At 28.2% G+C, this 17,658-nt stretch overlaps 4 protein-coding genes and 1 long non-coding RNA gene across 18 annotated transcripts; 3 read left to right on the top strand and 2 right to left on the bottom strand.

Annotated features, from left to right (window-relative positions):
* The first annotated feature begins 13 nt into the window (after nucleotides 1–13).
* Nucleotides 14–1,787, top strand: LOC139990928 (uncharacterized). Of its 2 annotated transcripts, none has more exons than XM_072010584.1 (3): nucleotides 14–421; nucleotides 524–885; nucleotides 979–1,787. In XM_072010584.1, exons 2-3 carry the CDS (start codon nucleotides 598–600, stop codon nucleotides 1,543–1,545), a joined length of 855 nt encoding a protein of 284 aa, XP_071866685.1. In that variant the 5' UTR covers nucleotides 14–421; nucleotides 524–597; the 3' UTR covers nucleotides 1,546–1,787. The 2 variants fall into 2 exon arrangements, with proteins under 2 accessions (XP_071866685.1, XP_071866684.1); XM_072010583.1 differs by having other exon boundaries at nucleotides 14–466.
* LOC139990931 (uncharacterized) lies at nucleotides 1,653–2,825 on the bottom strand. 3 transcript variants are annotated; one of them, XM_072010594.1, is made up of 4 exons: nucleotides 2,764–2,825; nucleotides 2,192–2,580; nucleotides 2,012–2,111; nucleotides 1,653–1,878 (listed from the first exon to the last, which is right to left on the bottom strand). In XM_072010594.1, exons 2-4 carry the CDS (start codon nucleotides 2,501–2,503, stop codon nucleotides 1,823–1,825), a joined length of 468 nt encoding a protein of 155 aa, XP_071866695.1. In that variant the 5' UTR covers nucleotides 2,504–2,580; nucleotides 2,764–2,825; the 3' UTR covers nucleotides 1,653–1,822. The 3 variants fall into 3 exon arrangements, with proteins under 3 accessions (XP_071866695.1, XP_071866692.1, XP_071866693.1); XM_072010591.1 differs by having other exon boundaries at nucleotides 1,957–2,111; nucleotides 2,764–2,819; XM_072010592.1 differs by lacking the exon at nucleotides 2,764–2,825 and adding an exon at nucleotides 2,652–2,669 and having other exon boundaries at nucleotides 1,957–2,111.
* A 28-nt stretch (nucleotides 2,826–2,853) lies between these two features.
* On the top strand, nucleotides 2,854–5,290 carry LOC139990926 (uncharacterized). Of its 5 annotated transcripts, none has more exons than XM_072010580.1 (7): nucleotides 2,869–2,963; nucleotides 3,147–3,307; nucleotides 3,636–4,008; nucleotides 4,076–4,531; nucleotides 4,752–4,835; nucleotides 4,894–4,971; nucleotides 5,054–5,290. In XM_072010580.1, exons 3-7 carry the CDS (start codon nucleotides 3,655–3,657, stop codon nucleotides 5,144–5,146), a joined length of 1,065 nt encoding a protein of 354 aa, XP_071866681.1. In that variant the 5' UTR covers nucleotides 2,869–2,963; nucleotides 3,147–3,307; nucleotides 3,636–3,654; the 3' UTR covers nucleotides 5,147–5,290. The 5 variants fall into 5 exon arrangements, with proteins under 5 accessions (XP_071866682.1, XP_071866677.1, XP_071866681.1 ...); XM_072010577.1 differs by having other exon boundaries at nucleotides 3,147–3,312; XM_072010578.1 differs by having other exon boundaries at nucleotides 3,147–3,323.
* Nucleotides 5,291–6,580: 1,290 nt separating this feature from the next.
* Mbc (dedicator of cytokinesis protein myoblast city) lies at nucleotides 6,581–17,138 on the bottom strand. 7 transcript variants are annotated; one of them, XM_072010558.1, is made up of 21 exons: nucleotides 16,949–17,138; nucleotides 16,289–16,530; nucleotides 15,467–16,212; nucleotides 15,195–15,351; nucleotides 14,950–15,120; nucleotides 14,508–14,888; nucleotides 14,215–14,430; nucleotides 13,820–14,142; nucleotides 13,388–13,736; nucleotides 12,305–12,403; nucleotides 11,843–12,033; nucleotides 11,396–11,746; nucleotides 11,036–11,312; nucleotides 10,721–10,968; nucleotides 10,217–10,628; nucleotides 9,920–10,143; nucleotides 9,239–9,845; nucleotides 9,064–9,173; nucleotides 8,634–8,759; nucleotides 7,473–7,731; nucleotides 6,581–7,362 (listed from the first exon to the last, which is right to left on the bottom strand). In XM_072010558.1, the coding sequence occupies exons 1-21, from the start codon at nucleotides 16,989–16,991 to the stop codon at nucleotides 6,904–6,906; spliced, it is 5,991 nt and encodes a 1,996-aa protein (XP_071866659.1). In that variant the 5' UTR covers nucleotides 16,992–17,138; the 3' UTR covers nucleotides 6,581–6,903. The 7 variants fall into 7 exon arrangements, with proteins under 7 accessions (XP_071866659.1, XP_071866660.1, XP_071866663.1 ...); XM_072010559.1 differs by having other exon boundaries at nucleotides 8,634–8,741; XM_072010562.1 differs by lacking the exon at nucleotides 8,634–8,759.
* Nucleotides 16,788–17,306, top strand: LOC139990937 (uncharacterized). Its single transcript, XR_011800696.1, has 2 exons — nucleotides 16,788–17,017; nucleotides 17,115–17,306. It is a non-coding gene; the product is annotated as an uncharacterized lncRNA (long non-coding RNA).
* Nucleotides 17,307–17,658: the final 352 nt, after the last annotated feature.

The following is a 17,658-nucleotide window of genomic DNA, read 5'->3' as shown; positions in this document are numbered from 1 at the left end:
ACAGTCCGTGTCTAAGAACCAATTCATCAACTATGCTAGCTCATTCTTCATGATCAAATCATCTGGGAATTACCAAATGTTTCAATTTATGCTCAAATGCACTCAGTTTTATTTGAAAAACGAACCTAATTCTTTTACTTCTATAAGATTAATACTGCATCAAACCCTAAAAATATCTAATCTATTCTTACAGATAATTTATTTTTAATGGTAACATATCAGTTATAATAGTTTGCCAGGAAGTGTATACATTTAATTATTTTCATACAGTTTGTATAAATTATATTTATTCATGTACGACAGTTTTTAATGAAATGAATTGCTTTAGAATATTCCTCGCTAAATACCAATTAAAAAACTGCACCAACGGAATTGGTCTAATCATCTAAGAGATCAAGCCAGTGACGATATGATTGTAGAGGTTAAAAGTTGTAAAGAATTTTAAATACAGTTGTTGCAATAATGGGTAACTACTTCCTAGGTATAAATATGTAATTTCTTTGTATAATAAATTTACTTTTAGGCAATTCACATAATAAAAATGTTTCGGAGAAAAGAACTACAAAGGTACCTTACGTTAAGCCACCTGCGCCATTTATGACGGAAGAGGAATTCTTCAAAAATTGGAACAATTGGAAAAATAATTTTCTTGCATTTAAAAGAGAGCAGAATAAAAACAATTCTGAGAAGCAACGATGGGGAAACCTATTATTAAATTTAATGGGTCCAGTTGGACAAGATATTCATAATACATTTGTATTCAATTTTCCAAATGACAAAGAAAATGTAGATATATTAATAGAAAAATTTGAAGAATATTACATATTTTCAGGAAGAAAGAAGATACCTTTAGAAAGTGTTTATAAGTATATAGATGACCTACAGGTAAAGACATTTAGAAATTTATAACAAAAATTATTCTAAGTTGCATACATATGTATAGTAAGTTTTTAAGCATTTTATAATTCTCTTTCCTAGTTGATAATCAAAGAAAAAAATATTGAAAATGAAGAAGAATTAATAAAAAAGAAAATTTTAACAGAAATTAATGATCATCAATTTACAAATGCTGCTAAACAATTAATTCCAACATTTATATTTTCTCCTGATTTCAACAAGTTAACATTAAAGGAAATCGCATTTATTTGGAAATCGTACACTGATATCATCAGTTGTTTATGTTGTGGTGGTAATCATTCTGAGAAATGTCCAGCATTGGGAAAACAATGTGTAAAATGTAACAAATTGAATCATTTATCAAGACGATGTCCAACGATTTTCATTTACAATTGCAATTATTGTGGAGGTGATCATATACGTAAGAAGTGCCCAGCTTTTAATGAAATTTGCGCAAAATGCCAGAAATTAAATTATTTTAGGTGGAAATGCCATCTTGTTCAAATTGCACAATGTCGCTTTTGTGGTTTAAGCCATGCTGCATCTAGATCACTTTGTCCAGCAAAAGATAATGTTTGCTGTGTTTGCAAACATATAGGGCATGTTCCTTCAAAATGTAATAAGAAATTTTATACACATAGACATTAGAATGGCAATACTCTTTCATATAATTGAATTGAAGAATGCTTCCCTATACTTATTATGCATCAAAAATATTAAGTAAATATTAAACACTAAAAGCACATTAATCAAAGTATCTGTTCATAACAATTTATTAACAATTTTATACATACTTTAATACATAAGAAACTATAATATACTTTTTGTTACAAGTATATATTTATGTATGTTCACAACTGATTTTGAAACAATATATTTTATCAAATATTTATGTCTTTCTTTATAACTCGTTTGTTTTCCTTTTTCATTCTATCCCACTGTAACTGTAACATATTACTTTGTCCTTTGGTACGGTAGTAGCTAAACATTAGTAACATTAATAATAAAATAAGCATTAGTAATTATTCATTCTCATTTCTTATAGACAAGTGTTCTTACTGGCGATATTCTGAACGTGCAATTATGCTTAATGACGCCATTACATTCCATGTACCCACAACATCTTGTACTGGAACCAAATGGGAAGCCTCCAAAACATTCTCTAATCCTTCCTTCTTTAAAGTTCCATATATTTTAAATATACTGCATTTTTTCTGAAAAAGAATTTTCCGTGTCATAATTACATTATAAAAACAAGCAAGAGATAAATAATCCTTAAAAGTAAAAATCTTACCCATATTGGACAATATATATCATTTGAATCTTTAATGTATATATTTCCAACTTTTAAAATTTTGAGACTAACAGAAAATGCAGAATTATTTCCAGGTGTCACAGATAAAAGTGTAGCAAACGTTTCAGTTTTTGGAATAAGTTTTCCTACTGTTTGTATTGTTTTAATCCCATTTGTCTCGTAATCTTCGAAAGAAATATGTATAAGAATGTTCTCTACTAGCATAGGAACATACGGAGTACCATTATATATCACATTGTTTCGTGAGGATAAGGAAATTCTCCAATCTTCCAAATCATGTACCTCATCCATCTTATATTAACTTTTCTATTCAAAATTGTAACTCCAAATCCAAATACCTTTTAAGATTCTACTACTGCTAACTTAACCTAAAACATAGATTAAATAAGATGAAACTTGACCTAATAAATAATTATCTTTGACATTAATTGATATTCACAGAAAAATGATAATCACTAAGAAAACTATGTTTAATAATATATTATTCTATTCTCATTATACTTCAAAGCTATTTAAAATTTATAGTAATTTGATTTAAACTTGTTACCAACATTAAAATTAATAAGTCAACTTAAAGTTTTTTACAATGTTGACACACATGATCAATCGTCTTTTTTTTCAAGTAGGCAAACTTAAATAGATAGGGAAATACCCTTCAGAAAAAAAGTCGTTGATAGGCCATATTGTGATGAGCTATAAAAGTGAGAAATTGTGTTCATGTGATACTGTGCAACACATTTTTGATAATCAGGTACGTAATTATATGTCTTTGATCATTATAAAATATAATATATGTAGAAAAAACTAATTTTTTATTGTATAATAATAAATTATATGTTACATAATTATAAAAATATATACAATATAACAAACATTACATATATAAAATAAATGTTAAATAAATTAATAATATTTTCAAATCTTTTCTGAGAAGGTATTCATAATTTTACAATATAATATGTCAAATAAAATGACTTAAATCATGATCGATCCGGAATTTTCCTGATAATTGACACCATCATCTTGAATGATACGCAGTAAAAATGCTAAAAACGTATGGGAAGTAGTGCAAAACGGGGAAACTGGAAAATTCGGGTTCGGTAAATAGATAGTAGGACCCTTTTACACTTTGACAAGTACCAGTCATTTTGACTGGCATTGATATAAATAGCCATGATACAAAATTATTTTGATTTTAAATAAATAAAAAAATAAAATAAAATTCATTATATTATTCCTTTAGTTGTTGCTGTAAAAGTCATTATATCATTGCAAAAAAAGAAAGTACCAAGAAGTAGAAATTTTAAAATAAAATTGTAAAATCAGTCATTTTTACTGGTGTGTTAGTCCTAACGTTAACACTATTTATATAGTAATATCATACTTAAGATGAAATTTTTTCAGTTTTGTGTTGATATTGTAGATAATAAATTAGTATCAACATGGATATATATGTACGACCTCCAGAGCCTTTATCTGATAATGGAGATATGGTTCAAAATTGGCAAAAATGGAGAAAAGATTTTATGATATTTATGAAAGCAAGTAATTCTATAAACAAAGAACAGGATTATCAAGCTTATCTTTTAAGGACTTACATAGGAAAGGTTGGTCAAGATGTTATAGAAAAAATTGTTTCAAACCATTTGAAAGAGAGAGATAACATGAATATATTATTAGCAAAACTTGATAAATACTTTCTTCCTCCTAAAAATGAAGTTATAGAAAGATATAACTTTTTTAAATCATGCAAAAACTCTGATGTCTCTATTGAAAATTATATTGTTTATTTGAAAGTAAGTTAATTTTGAAAAACTATATATATTTTTAATGCACTTTTTCTATGTATCTGTTAATTTCTAGAACAAAGCAAAAACTTGTAATTTTGGAAATATGACAGACAGCATAATTAGAGACAAATTAATTATTGAATTTGATGATAAACAAATGAGACAAAAACTGTTTAACGTAAAAGATCTTAATTTATCAGGATTTATATCAATTTTTAATGAACATAAATCTGCCATGCAAAAGAGGAAACAGGATACAAACCAAAATAGAAAACAGATAGATGACAATAATATTAAAATTGATAATGTATCTGCTAAGAATGTTACACATTCTAATAAAGAGATTAGTAATTCAAATAGAAATGAAAAACGGGTAAGAAGACAAAATAAAAAGAACTGTAGCAAATGTAATCAGAGACATCCTATGCAAGCCTGTCCTGCTTGGGGTCTTAAATGTGAAAAATGTTACAAATATAATCACTACACTAATTGTTGTCCAGTTCAGCCTACAGACACTGAAAAAATGGAAGTATGTATAAATCCATAATTTATTCTAGTTAATATATGTATTAAACTCGTTTCTTTACTTTATTAACATAACACTTTTATTTTGATAAATTTAAAAAAGAAAACAAATATTCCTATTAATGTATATCTACAATAGATATGTAATGATGACAAATGAAAGAGTACTCTTTGTATCATTTATTTATGTCTAAATAAAAAAGTAATAAAGGATTCTTTTGTAGCATCCCACTGCTCCACCACTTTCTGATATTGAGCACGTGTTGTATCCAAATTTAGATCATATTAAAACCTCTCAGGAGACAATGGTACGATTTAAAACAAAAAGGGAATGAATAAAAGTTAAATAACGATTTCTATTTTTAGAATACAAAGGAATGGTCATGGATGGAAAATAGATCTGGAATATCAAATGAAAATTTTCAAAGAAGTCAGGCATCATCGGTGAGCAGCTTTTTGAAACATTTGTATTGTAATATCTAATTGAATTATTAAAATTATTAAGACTTTCCTGTTTTCATGAAAGCCTCCAAGCACAGGACAAAAGACAATGGAAACTTCTAATGTCAAGGAAGATAAAATTCCTAACGTATCTAAGGATAATTGCCGACTATCATGAGGAAACATATGGAGAATATTGTAATATTATTATAAAATAATTTCTTAAATTCTTTTATCTTTAATAAAAACCAGAATTGTCAATAAATGATAAATAAAGGATTTTATTATATCTAACAGTAAATAAATTTTAATTTAGACAATATACGTTATTACATTGGTCCCTAAATTAAATTTAACTTAATCAAGGTGAACACTAAGGAAAGTAAATGGCACGATAAATACGAATTATAATAAGTTAACTTTCTCTTACGTGATTATTAAAAAGTCAATTACAGCCAAATGTATAATTGTATAAATATATAATTATATAAATATATAATTGTAGTAATTTCTTGTTTACCATTAATTTGAAAAGAACGAATTTATTTGTTTTTGTTTTATGTGAATAATGCGTGATATAACATTTCTTAAATGACATATACAACCTATTAACAAAATAAATAAAGCACTAATCTCTTTGGTATGAGACTCACATAATAATCGCAATTTAAAAAATTATATAATATTTTATAATCGAAGATACGTTTGCTTTTTCTTACAAATTTGTTATACATTTGCATGTCAAAAACAAAAACACAATAATCCTGTCGAATGATGTAGTGCTTTATAACAAATTTGTATAATTGTATAAAAATACATAAAAATTTGTTTCATTATAAAATATTCTGTCATGATATATAAAAATGGAGTAAATAAACATGCTATAAACTCTATAATATACTGATTGTGTACTGCATACAAAGTGACTTATTTTTTTATTTCAGGATTATATAAAATTAAGTCTTCATTGTTTTAAATAATTTAACATTTTAAACATCATCTTGTCAACTGATCCGTAAAAACAAACTTTTAATTTATATTAGTACATCACAATAAATTGGTAATGCTTAGGTAATAGTTAGGTATTAATAATACTATGGTGTATATATAAAATCGAGTTTTCAAAGAAAACAGATATTAAAAAATTATTTCAAATTTAAAAACAGCTTTCTAAATTTTATCTATGTTAAAAAAGATTAGCAACAATAACAGTATAATTTGTTCAAAAATGTTATTACAGCGAAAATCCAGTAAACACGTATTATAAAAATCTATAAAAATACGCAGTGAAAATTCTAATATCTGCTTCTTAATAAACATATTATGCATAACTTTTATATATATATATATATATATATATATATATATATATATATATATATGTCTTGTAATGAGTATAAAGTCTTCTATAAATGAAAGACTTTGATATCAATGGCATTAGTAAATATGCTCAATATGTTAATAAACATTTGTGAATACAGGTATATTCCAAACTTATACTTCTATAAATGTATTTATAAAATATAAAGTGAAGAATTTATAATATATATGCATATATAAAGATGTTTTTCCATTTATAAGTATAAAATTATAAATTGTAAATTTTTTAAAAAAATTGTTATACCTTTATCATATTTAATAGCAATATATTCAATTTATTCAAAAATTTCTCGATTGGATGGAATAAAGGTAAAAGTATAAAATTAAATCTAATTCTCAATACATTTGTCATGTTACTGAAAATATGCTGAACTACTACTATTCTGTTATCCTTAACAGTGATAGATAGTTTTTTACTTTACAAAAAGAAAAGGTACATAATAAAATGTAAATGGTAACTTTTTAATTTCCTACTGTAACTAGAGCCTATATGTATAATCATTACATGTAATTTTCAGTATACTGGCAAGACACATGATCATCAAATAATTTGAATCAAGTTACGGACGGGTCTTGACTAAAATTATCTATATCTGAGGAAAGAAAAAGTTTGTTTAAGCTATAAGGCGGCCTTTTTGGCTTCGGAGGTGGAGTGGGTGGCTTTGTTTGAATGTCAAGATCGTCTGTAGGGGTTGGAAGTTTGTTTTTTGACCATTGTCCTAAAGATCGATTAAAGTTACTTAGGCTACCTGTTCCACAATGCTGAACAGGCAATTCTTCTGGAAGATTACAATAATCAGCCTCGCGTGTTTTCATAGGTAAGGGTGGTGGCAGGTCGTCTTCAGACGCTGTACTGTCTGTAGTACCAATACTATCTCTATTTCCTTTCCCTAAACTACTTGAATCCATTCCATTGTTTATGTTCCTTAAATAATGTTGAGATTGCCCAGATAAACGATTACTTATTCTTCTTTCCTTTTCTACTTCCGACCTCAAAGGGCGTTTAGGTGTTAGCTAAACAAGGATTATATTACTATTACTATTATTATCATCATAATCATCATCATCGTCATCATTATTATTATGGTCTAATGTTACCAACTATCATTATACTGAAATATTACCTCTTGACGAAGTTCGAATATTGGAGTAGTAGGAAAACTGGACATTAATGGAGTGACAGGGGACGACGTAATTTGTGGTACATCTGCTGTAGTATACCACTGACTCGTCGGCTGATCACTTTTTGCTGATGCAACTGAATCACTCTTGCGTGAACTTCTTCGTTTTGAATCTTTCTTTTTATTTGTCCCTGGACTTGGACTTCCTAATGCCTTTTGTAGAGATGTAGTTGATAATATGTGTGAACGTATTGAACAATTCCTGCACAATAATAATTTTTATTACAAATTTAATTTTATAAATATATATATCTCAAAGATATTATGTATTAATATAATTCTACTGTAATAACACATTATTTACCTATTTAGCATGATAATCGGTTGTATATATAGAAGTTGTTTTACTCAAGGACAAACATGGTAATACAACAAAAAGTACAAAAACGTATCATGCAAATAAATAATAAATAGTAAAAGAGAAAGAAGAAGTAGTATGTACAAATATAATTTTTTAAATATATATGTACATATGTGGTATTTCTTAAATGTTTTATACTTAATTTCTAAAAGCGTTTTTATAAAATTATAATTAATTTAACTAAATAATACTAAAATAATTAAAATAATTTTAGAATAATAAGCTGATTAACATATATTAGGCAATAGGCAAAATATATATATAAATATATAAAAAAACAAGTAGGGTATAAATAAAAATTTGTACATATATATACACATGTACATATACAAAAACTGCTATGCGCGAAGGAAGGATAATAGGATACTGTATTTATCGGGCCCAACAGCTAAATTCCTGAAATTACATATGTATATGTTATTCTAATATTCATTCGTAATATTGAAGATTAGATAAAATTATATAAGTATTTTTTAATTAATGTTTTATTATATTTCTCCTTTCAAACTAAACAATTGGTACATTATTCATTTATTTAATGATAATCGTGCTATCAACAAACAATTAGTATGAATATTTAATATATGATAGTACTGATAAATCATATTGATGCTAGGTCTACAAATAGTTGATATAAAATAATAATAAATGAGATAATAATAAAAATGGGAGATGAAAGAAGACTTTCAGAAATTAATTAATGCTATAATTATTTTTACACATCATCATTCTAATATCTTTACCTTGACAAACTGACGTTTTGAGTACCAGATGAAGGTGTACTGTTGTTAAAATTGAATGAGGCGAGCGACTTGAATGTTGCAACTTGGGATCTTGTAAGAGAGGATACCCTGGAGTGAGTTCCACAGCTGAACGAGATAATTACAAAGTAACCACGTAACATTACAATAAAAAAATATGGAGAAACTTACATAGGATATCTTTTTGCTTATTCTTATATGAAATATGTGTTACAAATTTCAGGGTATTTTCAGTTTTACATGCATATTAATCTTCACTAACGTAAATAGTATTTAAAGAAAAAATGTGATCATAATCTCATACCAAAGTTAATACCGTTTAATAACATAATAATGAATCAGTGAAATTGTTAGTTACAAATAATAGCAGTATTTGCAGCAAATTACGCAAATAAGTGTATACATTACTTACTCTGAATTCATAATATGTGATTCAGATAATCGATTATTCTCGCCTCTCGAACTTTGATGTCTTCTCATCATAACAGGTTGAGTTAAGCTTTCAATTTGTAGATCGCATGTCTGCAATTCATGTATAATTAATTTTTTCAAAAAAATCCATTTTATAAAATGATATCTAAATTTACCCTTTTCCCATATTTCGCCTCTACTTGATTCCGCATTGATGTAAAACATTGCTCCAAACGTTGATGAAACGGAGTCAATTCAGGCGGAGCACGTACTTTATGTAATTGGACACCAACACTCAGTAATGGAATTTGTTCAGCGATTAACCCCTCTAGTTTCAAAAGATCGGAACTTTCTTCTAGATGAGCACTGCGATATTCAGAATTAAGGAACGCTTTCTCATAATTATCTATACCACCCATTACCGCTGGATCTAATATACCATTTAGTTTCATACTAAGCGGATTTAGCGGAATATTATTATCAGCTCTGTGTGCTAAGATTAAATCTCTTAATGTAGTATTTGTAGCTTCCATTGTTTCAATTGCATTACGAAGGGGACTAACTAAATAGGTTTCACTAGATGTAACAGGAAAGCATCTAAGAATGCCTGGCAAAGGGTGACTCGTAACGAGTACTGTTCTTTCTAACCATAGTGAAGCAAACTCGTTATTGGTAACAGTATTCGTTTCTTTATCACCAGAATTTGCAGTAGTAGAGATTAAATCTTTCTTTGGTGCTGGTCTTGAAAACCGAAAACGTTGAACGTCGTTCACTCGATGATATCTTAAATGTAAGAAAGAAAACAGACTTTAATTTAATGTTATAATCATACTGTATATTATTTAATCGTATTTTACCTCAAAACTGCTTCTGCTGTTATAGGTTTCCCACTAAGACGATGCCTTTTTTCATCCATTAATGGATCTACCCTATTAATTTGGACGTATTGATGATTGGATTCTAGCATTTCCGAAGTAGGAGGAGACAATTTGTTCATTTGTTCTACATTTGGTAACTGATTTAATGTTCGTGAACAAAAATCACTGAGACGCTCATACTCTTTTCCACGATAAATAAATACCTATGATTAATTATCGGTAACTAATAATACTCAAATAATTAATTAAAAGGTACACAAACATTTCATGACATACCTTATTTTGTAAAAATGCTGGGTGACCACGTCCATAATACGCAACTCTAAAATATTCAGGCTCAGGCCTTAATTGTTTTACTATTGAGTCATAAAACCTTGCCATGCGCGTCAATAATACAGAAAGTTGGTAATAATCAAATGTCTCTTCTTCGTATTGTGTAACTAATTCTTTACATACTGCAAGTGCACATTCCCACATTTTACCTTTATCAAAGTATTCGATCATATCATTATATAATGCCTCTTTTAATTCACGATGCGTTTGACACGCTAAATATCTATGCGATCTTAAAAGTGGCGGTAATGGTTGATCACTCCAAGCTAGTAATTGACTATGAAGTTTCAAAGAATATGCTGCTTCAGTGTAGTTGTCACACTCCAAATGTAGCTCACAAAGCTTATTCACATATCTGTAAAATAAACATATCATTTAACATTTGTTTAATTTTTTAGAAACAATGTAATGAGTTTTAATTAACAAAACTGTTAACTGCATATATACCTAATATACATTTCTTTTCTATTTATTTCAGAGTAAAATTCTAGTAAATTTACAATACACAGCATTCTATGTTCCTGAGACTCGGCATGTATGATATCACGATATTGTAATAGGCGTTCCATAAGTTTAGCTACTGTATCAACAAAGCGTAATCCTTGTTCTCGCATAGTTGAGTGCTTTTCACAAAGATTACCCATTACTTGAATCCAAAGCAAACGAAATTGTTCATCTCCTCTGCCTCCTTCAACCTATTGGAATGTATATAAAAAATGATAAATGAATGAATAAATAAAAAATATATACATTATAACATACCAATATATCTAATTTTGCAATCATTTCATTTTCATATTCTGTGAAATTAGCTTTTATGTGAGCCGGATCACGTTTAGTATCACCATATCCTTCAACAATACGTGAACTATAAAATTCACATTGCATCATATCAAAAAATATAGGAATAGTAGCTTTTCTTAATTCACTTTCTGGAATTAATGCCATTTCTAATATTGCTCCAACTAAACCCGGAACAAACAATATTTTATACTGTCCTAAATTAAACCACATTGATCGTATTTCAAATGCTGTTTCTCTACAGAAGTAAAGGAAGATATTTTAATACTTGTTACACATTTGAAAAATAAACTAATTTGATATCCCAATTTATATTCATACCTTCGCATATCATTATAGCGCAAAACAATACGATTGCGTTTTGATGGCGTGAATGTTTCCAACTGTAAGGCTGGTTGAGTCAAAAACGCAATTGCACAATGAAAAAAATTGGACCAAGCTTGCTGTTCAAAATCAGTAAAAAAATAATCCCTAATAGTACCCGAAAAATAACGCAATGACTTTAAAATTATACTATTTTGAAGCATAATCATTTCACACCAGTCTCCTGGAAATACACTTTTTGATACTAAATCTTTAAATACTAATAATATTTCCATGAGGAAATCAAGCAAATCAAATTTAGTTCCAAAGTGATTTATATAAATTTCATAATGATGTTGTGTCATTTGTCTGAAATATATATTTAATATTAAACGCTCAGATCCAGTTCTTTTTAAAAAAATTTATATTTTTACGTTTTTCAAATAAAAATTTTACTATTTTTACCTGAATATTGCTAACATAATTGAAACTAAATTTCCTACTAATGGATTTTCTCTATCCATTGATATAACTGTCTGTATAATGGTCCGTAGAGCAGTAAGCATAATTTGTTTCACATCCTGTATAGTGCTTCCTATATCTTTCCTAAATGTTAATTCCAGGATGTCAGATAAAATCTTGACACACAATTCTACCTACATAAACATAAAATAAAAACATGTTCTTCATCACTATTATAGATTATCTATAAATATTCTTGTAAAAATAATTAGGTACAACAAAAAAAAAAGAGAGAAAAAAATTAAACAACACAACAATAAACACCATTCCTGAAAATCTAACATAAAATACTTATCATAAGTAGATCACTGTATCTTTCATGACATCATTAACCATTGTGCCAGTAATCCAAAATTTACTTGCAAGTAACGCGCTCGAGTTCACGATGTATATTTCAACAATTACCTCTTCAGAGTAGCCACGGTGCTGGTTGAGTCGGTGTCGTTTTTCGCCGAGCAGCCTGGCTACCTTCGCCACGCTATTTCCAGGCGTACTTGACAGCCCCTTTTATAGGCCAATAACCAAAACCAAACCAAACACAAAAATGAAATAGCCCTATGTTAGTGAGAATATAATGCCAATTTATGCATAAAAAAATATAGTTATATCCTTAACATTGTCCATCACCTAAGGAAAATTGCATTATAAGACTGCATGCAAGAAGAATGCAGTGCCCCAAGCAATAGAACAGTTATGAAAGAGCTGAGAAACTACAACAAATACTAGAATTCCTATAAAGATACTTTGTTTAATGCTTTTCAAAGAGTTATTCAATTTCTTACTTCGAGAATATATGTTCTTATAATATCCAATCTGGACATGAATAAGATGAGAAGATAGACACAAAAGGAATAACTTACACTTTATAAATGCCTTTAAAGTAGCTGGAAATACTATTTTATGATTACATGCTATAACAGGAAATTTGATTTAATTCTCATGCTGTAGTAAAATTTTGTAGAGGATGCCTTTGATTTCATTATATTTCTTTCTGTCATTTCAATTTCAAATTTACTATCTAGACCAATAGAATATTATTTTACAATATTATATGTCCAAAATAATTAAATGTATTACAAAAATAAAGACATCCTGGCTTAAAGGATAATACAAGATTGATGAAATTCACAGAAAGATGCGTGGCGGGAGGATGTCAGGCTGCACGGAAAGCACAAATAATGACACTATTCACAAATTGTGTGTAAGAATGTTTTAAATGCAAATCGAAAGCTCCGCTCACATTTTAGCTATATCAAATGTGCAACATATATTTGCTTTTTAAGCTTGATCACGATAATATTAATATGAACGAAGCTTCAACAAAAATGACGTTACTCAAAATAAATTTTACATTTAAGAAATCACCATGATACATTTAGGTGTAACAGCACTTTTAAATTATTTCATATGTACTTCAATAAATAATAATTCGCTCTTTTAACATTAAAGTTAATAAATCGTAATGATTAATGACACGACATATCTTACCTCTTCTTTAGCTTCCAATAAATCACGAACCAAAATAATAATTCTAGGTAACAGAATTGCTCTGCATTCTGCACTTAAAAAAAGGGGGCTATGAACAATATCATTCACTGTCATCATTTTCTGTTTAGTTAATCTTCCCACTGGTAAAGTAACTAATAAGTCAGTCAAAATTGTGCTCAACTGCTTGCCACTATATACTCGTAACAAATGGGGTATAGTAGTTGGTAAATATTTCAAGCATGCTCCTTGAACTAATAAAGTACTATCTGTTTCGTGCCTCATGAGTTCAACTATAGATCTCAATAATTCTGTTAAAGTTTGAGAGAACTCCTCTTCATCTTGATTTAACCTGTTGTAAAATAAATAATATATATGATAACACATTTTTAGTACATTTCTAGTATATGATAATGTAAGAAAAGTAAAGCATACGCAGTAAATAAAAGACGGGATTCTACAACAAATCTCATGCAGTATTGAAGACTTTTCATTGTCTTGAGTAATATATCACGTTCTTGTCCGTCATTGTTAGTTGCATTATCTATACGTTTACGTAATACACTAATCAATTTTTTGTATGCGAGCGTTGCAGAGAAACTCTCAGAAATATACAAATCCATTACTGGTTGAAAATGTTGATATTTTCTATCAGACACAAGCCCAATAATATATAATAAACATTCAAACACCATATCATCATAAACGTCACTATCTGAATTACTCATTAATATGTTAAACAAAGCATCTAAAACATCCTAAAAACAAATTTTTGTACAGTAATATTTATACTTTGTATTCATATTATATAATATAGAAAATTAACTAACTTGTAGGAACTTCACTACTTCTTCACCATCAACTTTCATTAATGCAATCAGAGATTCTCTTAAATTTGTATTGTGTGATGCCCAGTTCAATAAACCTAATAAATCTACATTTTGTGTTAATTTTGTTGAACAAATATTAGTCGCTATCAAAAAACTGTCTTTACTACTTAAAGTAAGCGCTCCTAATGTTGGTTTTTTTTCTAAATTTAATTCAACCTATAATTAAGAGTACTTAAATTTCGTAATATATTTATGTGTAAAAACAGTTAAATTTTTTGCAATATTAGTTTTACCAATTCACCCCTTGTAGATGGCAATTTCAAATATGAAATATCAATTTCTTCATATTTCTTTTGGTCTAATTTATAAACTAGTAGCTCATGCTGTATATCTTGCAATGTTGTTCCATTACGCTGCATCAATTTCACATAACTTAAGGCAAAAGGTTTTTCAGATTTATCTTTTGCTTCATTTGAACTTCGATGTTTAAATGTAAATTTTAAATGTGCTTGTTTAAATTCTTCAATCGGAATAGCAATTTTAAATGTTTCACACCATCTAGGTTTATCTTCATGATAATAAATAACACTATGATATTCATCAATAGGTGAAGCTCCACCACCTAATGTCATAACTCCTGGTATTTGTACACCAAACTCATTGCATACTTTAACCTACCAAAAAATAAGTTAATAATATACTTGAAAATATCATTCATTTTTAAATAATACTAACTGTAACTTCAACATTTTTATCTGTAGACTTTGATCCTTTATTAAATTCACCACTAATCAATGTGAGGTACAAATCATTCCTCACATCACCTGGTAAAATAACTTCTGGAAATCCCATTTTTCTTGCAATAGCAACATTACCAAGTACTAGATGTGGATTTTCATCACGTACCTAATATTAAATTCTTCATAAATATTAAAATATATTTTTAAATCTCATTATTTATCAAGTAATTTTCTATTTACTTGTTTTGGATCTCCCCTAAGCAACTTTAAGCTAGCCCATAAACCTTGACCACCAGCAGAGCTGCCACTATTGCCATTACTACTTTTTTGAATATTTATTTCTTTTTGGGAAAGAATTCTACGTAATGTACCATCCAAACTTTCTTTCTCACAACATCTGGAGCAATGAAAACAAGCCCAACAAAACGATCTATTTTAACTGTATTCATAAGAGGTTTCTTATGAAACAGTTTATATTCAGAATATAAATCCTAACAAAATTTCATACTTACTGTACAAATGGAATAAAATGATGATGATCTGAATCACCCTCAAGTTTACCAGTAATGTATAAAGTAATATCCATTGCTGCTACACCAAATGGTCTTCTCATATTTTCAGTATTTTTGACTTTTTGATTAGTTTGTGCCACACTTGAACGTCGATGATCAGCATCTTTAGCTTCCATACCTCCTACTCTAATTACATAACAAACTAAATAAACTTTATCTCTAGTTAAATCTCGAGAACCAAGGTCTGTAAATAAAACTCGAAGATTGTGTAATTGATCTATGTCTCTGGCAAGTCCTTCCTTGCTCCATGACACAACATAATTTTCAGTAACAGCTTTCATTTCTCTCCCATCGTACAAAGTTAATAACAATTCTACATCTTCTGCCATTTTACATACGAAGTTTCTTACACTAATAAAGAAGATATGTGAGTATACTGGTGCTTGTGGTTTTGAAGGCTTATGTTTTGTATCATTAGCTGCCTTTCTTATTCTTTCTGCAGCTGTTTCATGATGATAATATAATTGAATTGTACTTGTTTCTTCAGGATTAAGAACATTCCCTTGATCATCACGTACAACCATATCCATGCCCAATAATTGATTACCAGTATCAATTCTAGCTGTTGCTAATCTTTTCACATCCTTTAATTCATCTACTGTCAATGTGCCACTTAGAATTTTGCTTCTATATCCTATTAACTCTAAAATCTGTTGTTGCATTGTTTTGAAGTGCATAGAATGAATCTATACATGACAAAAATTATGTTATATTAAACATAATTGTACTAATTAAATATTTTATTATTCTGTATATACTAACTACATATAGATGCTTCCAATGGTGTCCCCATTCTCTTAAAACATTAGTGATTTCATGTATTAAACATTCCATATTCACTGATTGTTGTAAAATGTGTATATAAGATTTTGGGAAAATCCCACATGTCCCTTTAAATTTACTACGTCCATAATACCAATCTCCATATTCTTCTAATATCTGTACCATTTCTCCAACAGTTAATTGCATTGCATAAGGAGTCTCATGTAGAAAGTTATGTATAGCTACAATTAATAATAAACAGTTAAGAGCGCTAGCAAGTGCTATTCTAAATATAATGTTTTAATATTTCAATTAATCAAAATATAGCATTAATGTGATTTACATTACAGATACAAAAAAAACAGGAAGATATTAAATAAAGATATTAAATATTCAGTTAACATGTACTTTCCATGTATATATTATCCATATATATATATTTAGTTATTATATAAATGATAATGTCATGAACAATTTATAGTTTCAGTAATATCCGCCATTTAATTAACTATTTTCAAAGAATCTAAGTAATCAAAATAACCAGCGAAATTATTATAAATTAATATTTCGCGCGCAAACAGAAACTAAAATTTTATCTGATTGAGGCACCTCCCAGGATGTTAGATCTTACAAAGGCTAAATTAGCGATTTATTTCTTACCAACTCCTAAATGTTCTTTAACTTGCTTCCATGCCATTGTCATTTTAATTAAAAGCTTATTATAACAAGGTATGTACACTAATTACATTTCGATACGCACATTTGTTGTGCGAACAAAATACGAATTTTTTATCTTGACATCTAACACAACTATAATGCAAAACAGGATGACCAGTGCTTGGATGTTATCACGATGATGAGAACACGAAAACCACAAGTACACCACGAAATATGTCCTAGCTTATAGATATTCAAATGTACTGTATATTTTTTCACATCAGAAACCGCGAAAAATAGAATTTCTTAAACTGACTCTACCACATTTGTAGTAATTTTCAATAAATTTATTCATATGATATTTGTAAGCATTGATTTTTATATTTACAAATTAAAACCCCATATATAATTAAAGGTATGCCATAAATTTGAACAAAAACGATGTATAATTATGTTACCAATAAATTATATTTTATTAGGGATTAATTTAAAGACACGTGCTAATTCAAATATAATCGAAATACATAGAATCAACAATAAATTTATTTTATTGTAACAAAATAAATCTATTACGGCTTCTTTACTTCTAATTTTTAATTGAAACTTCTAATTGATATATTAGATATATTTTTTTGATTTTACAACTTATAGTTTCGTGTTCATTGTATTTGTTTGATGTAAATTGTTCATTGCACTTTAATATATGTAAAAGT

Source organism: Bombus fervidus, chromosome 9 (assembly GCF_041682495.2).
Source record: "Bombus fervidus isolate BK054 chromosome 9, iyBomFerv1, whole genome shotgun sequence".
In the NCBI taxonomy this organism is placed as follows: domain Eukaryota; kingdom Metazoa; phylum Arthropoda; class Insecta; order Hymenoptera; family Apidae; genus Bombus; species Bombus fervidus.
Note: the sequence above shows the minus strand (reverse complement) of the source record. Positions and strands in the feature narration are given on the sequence as shown.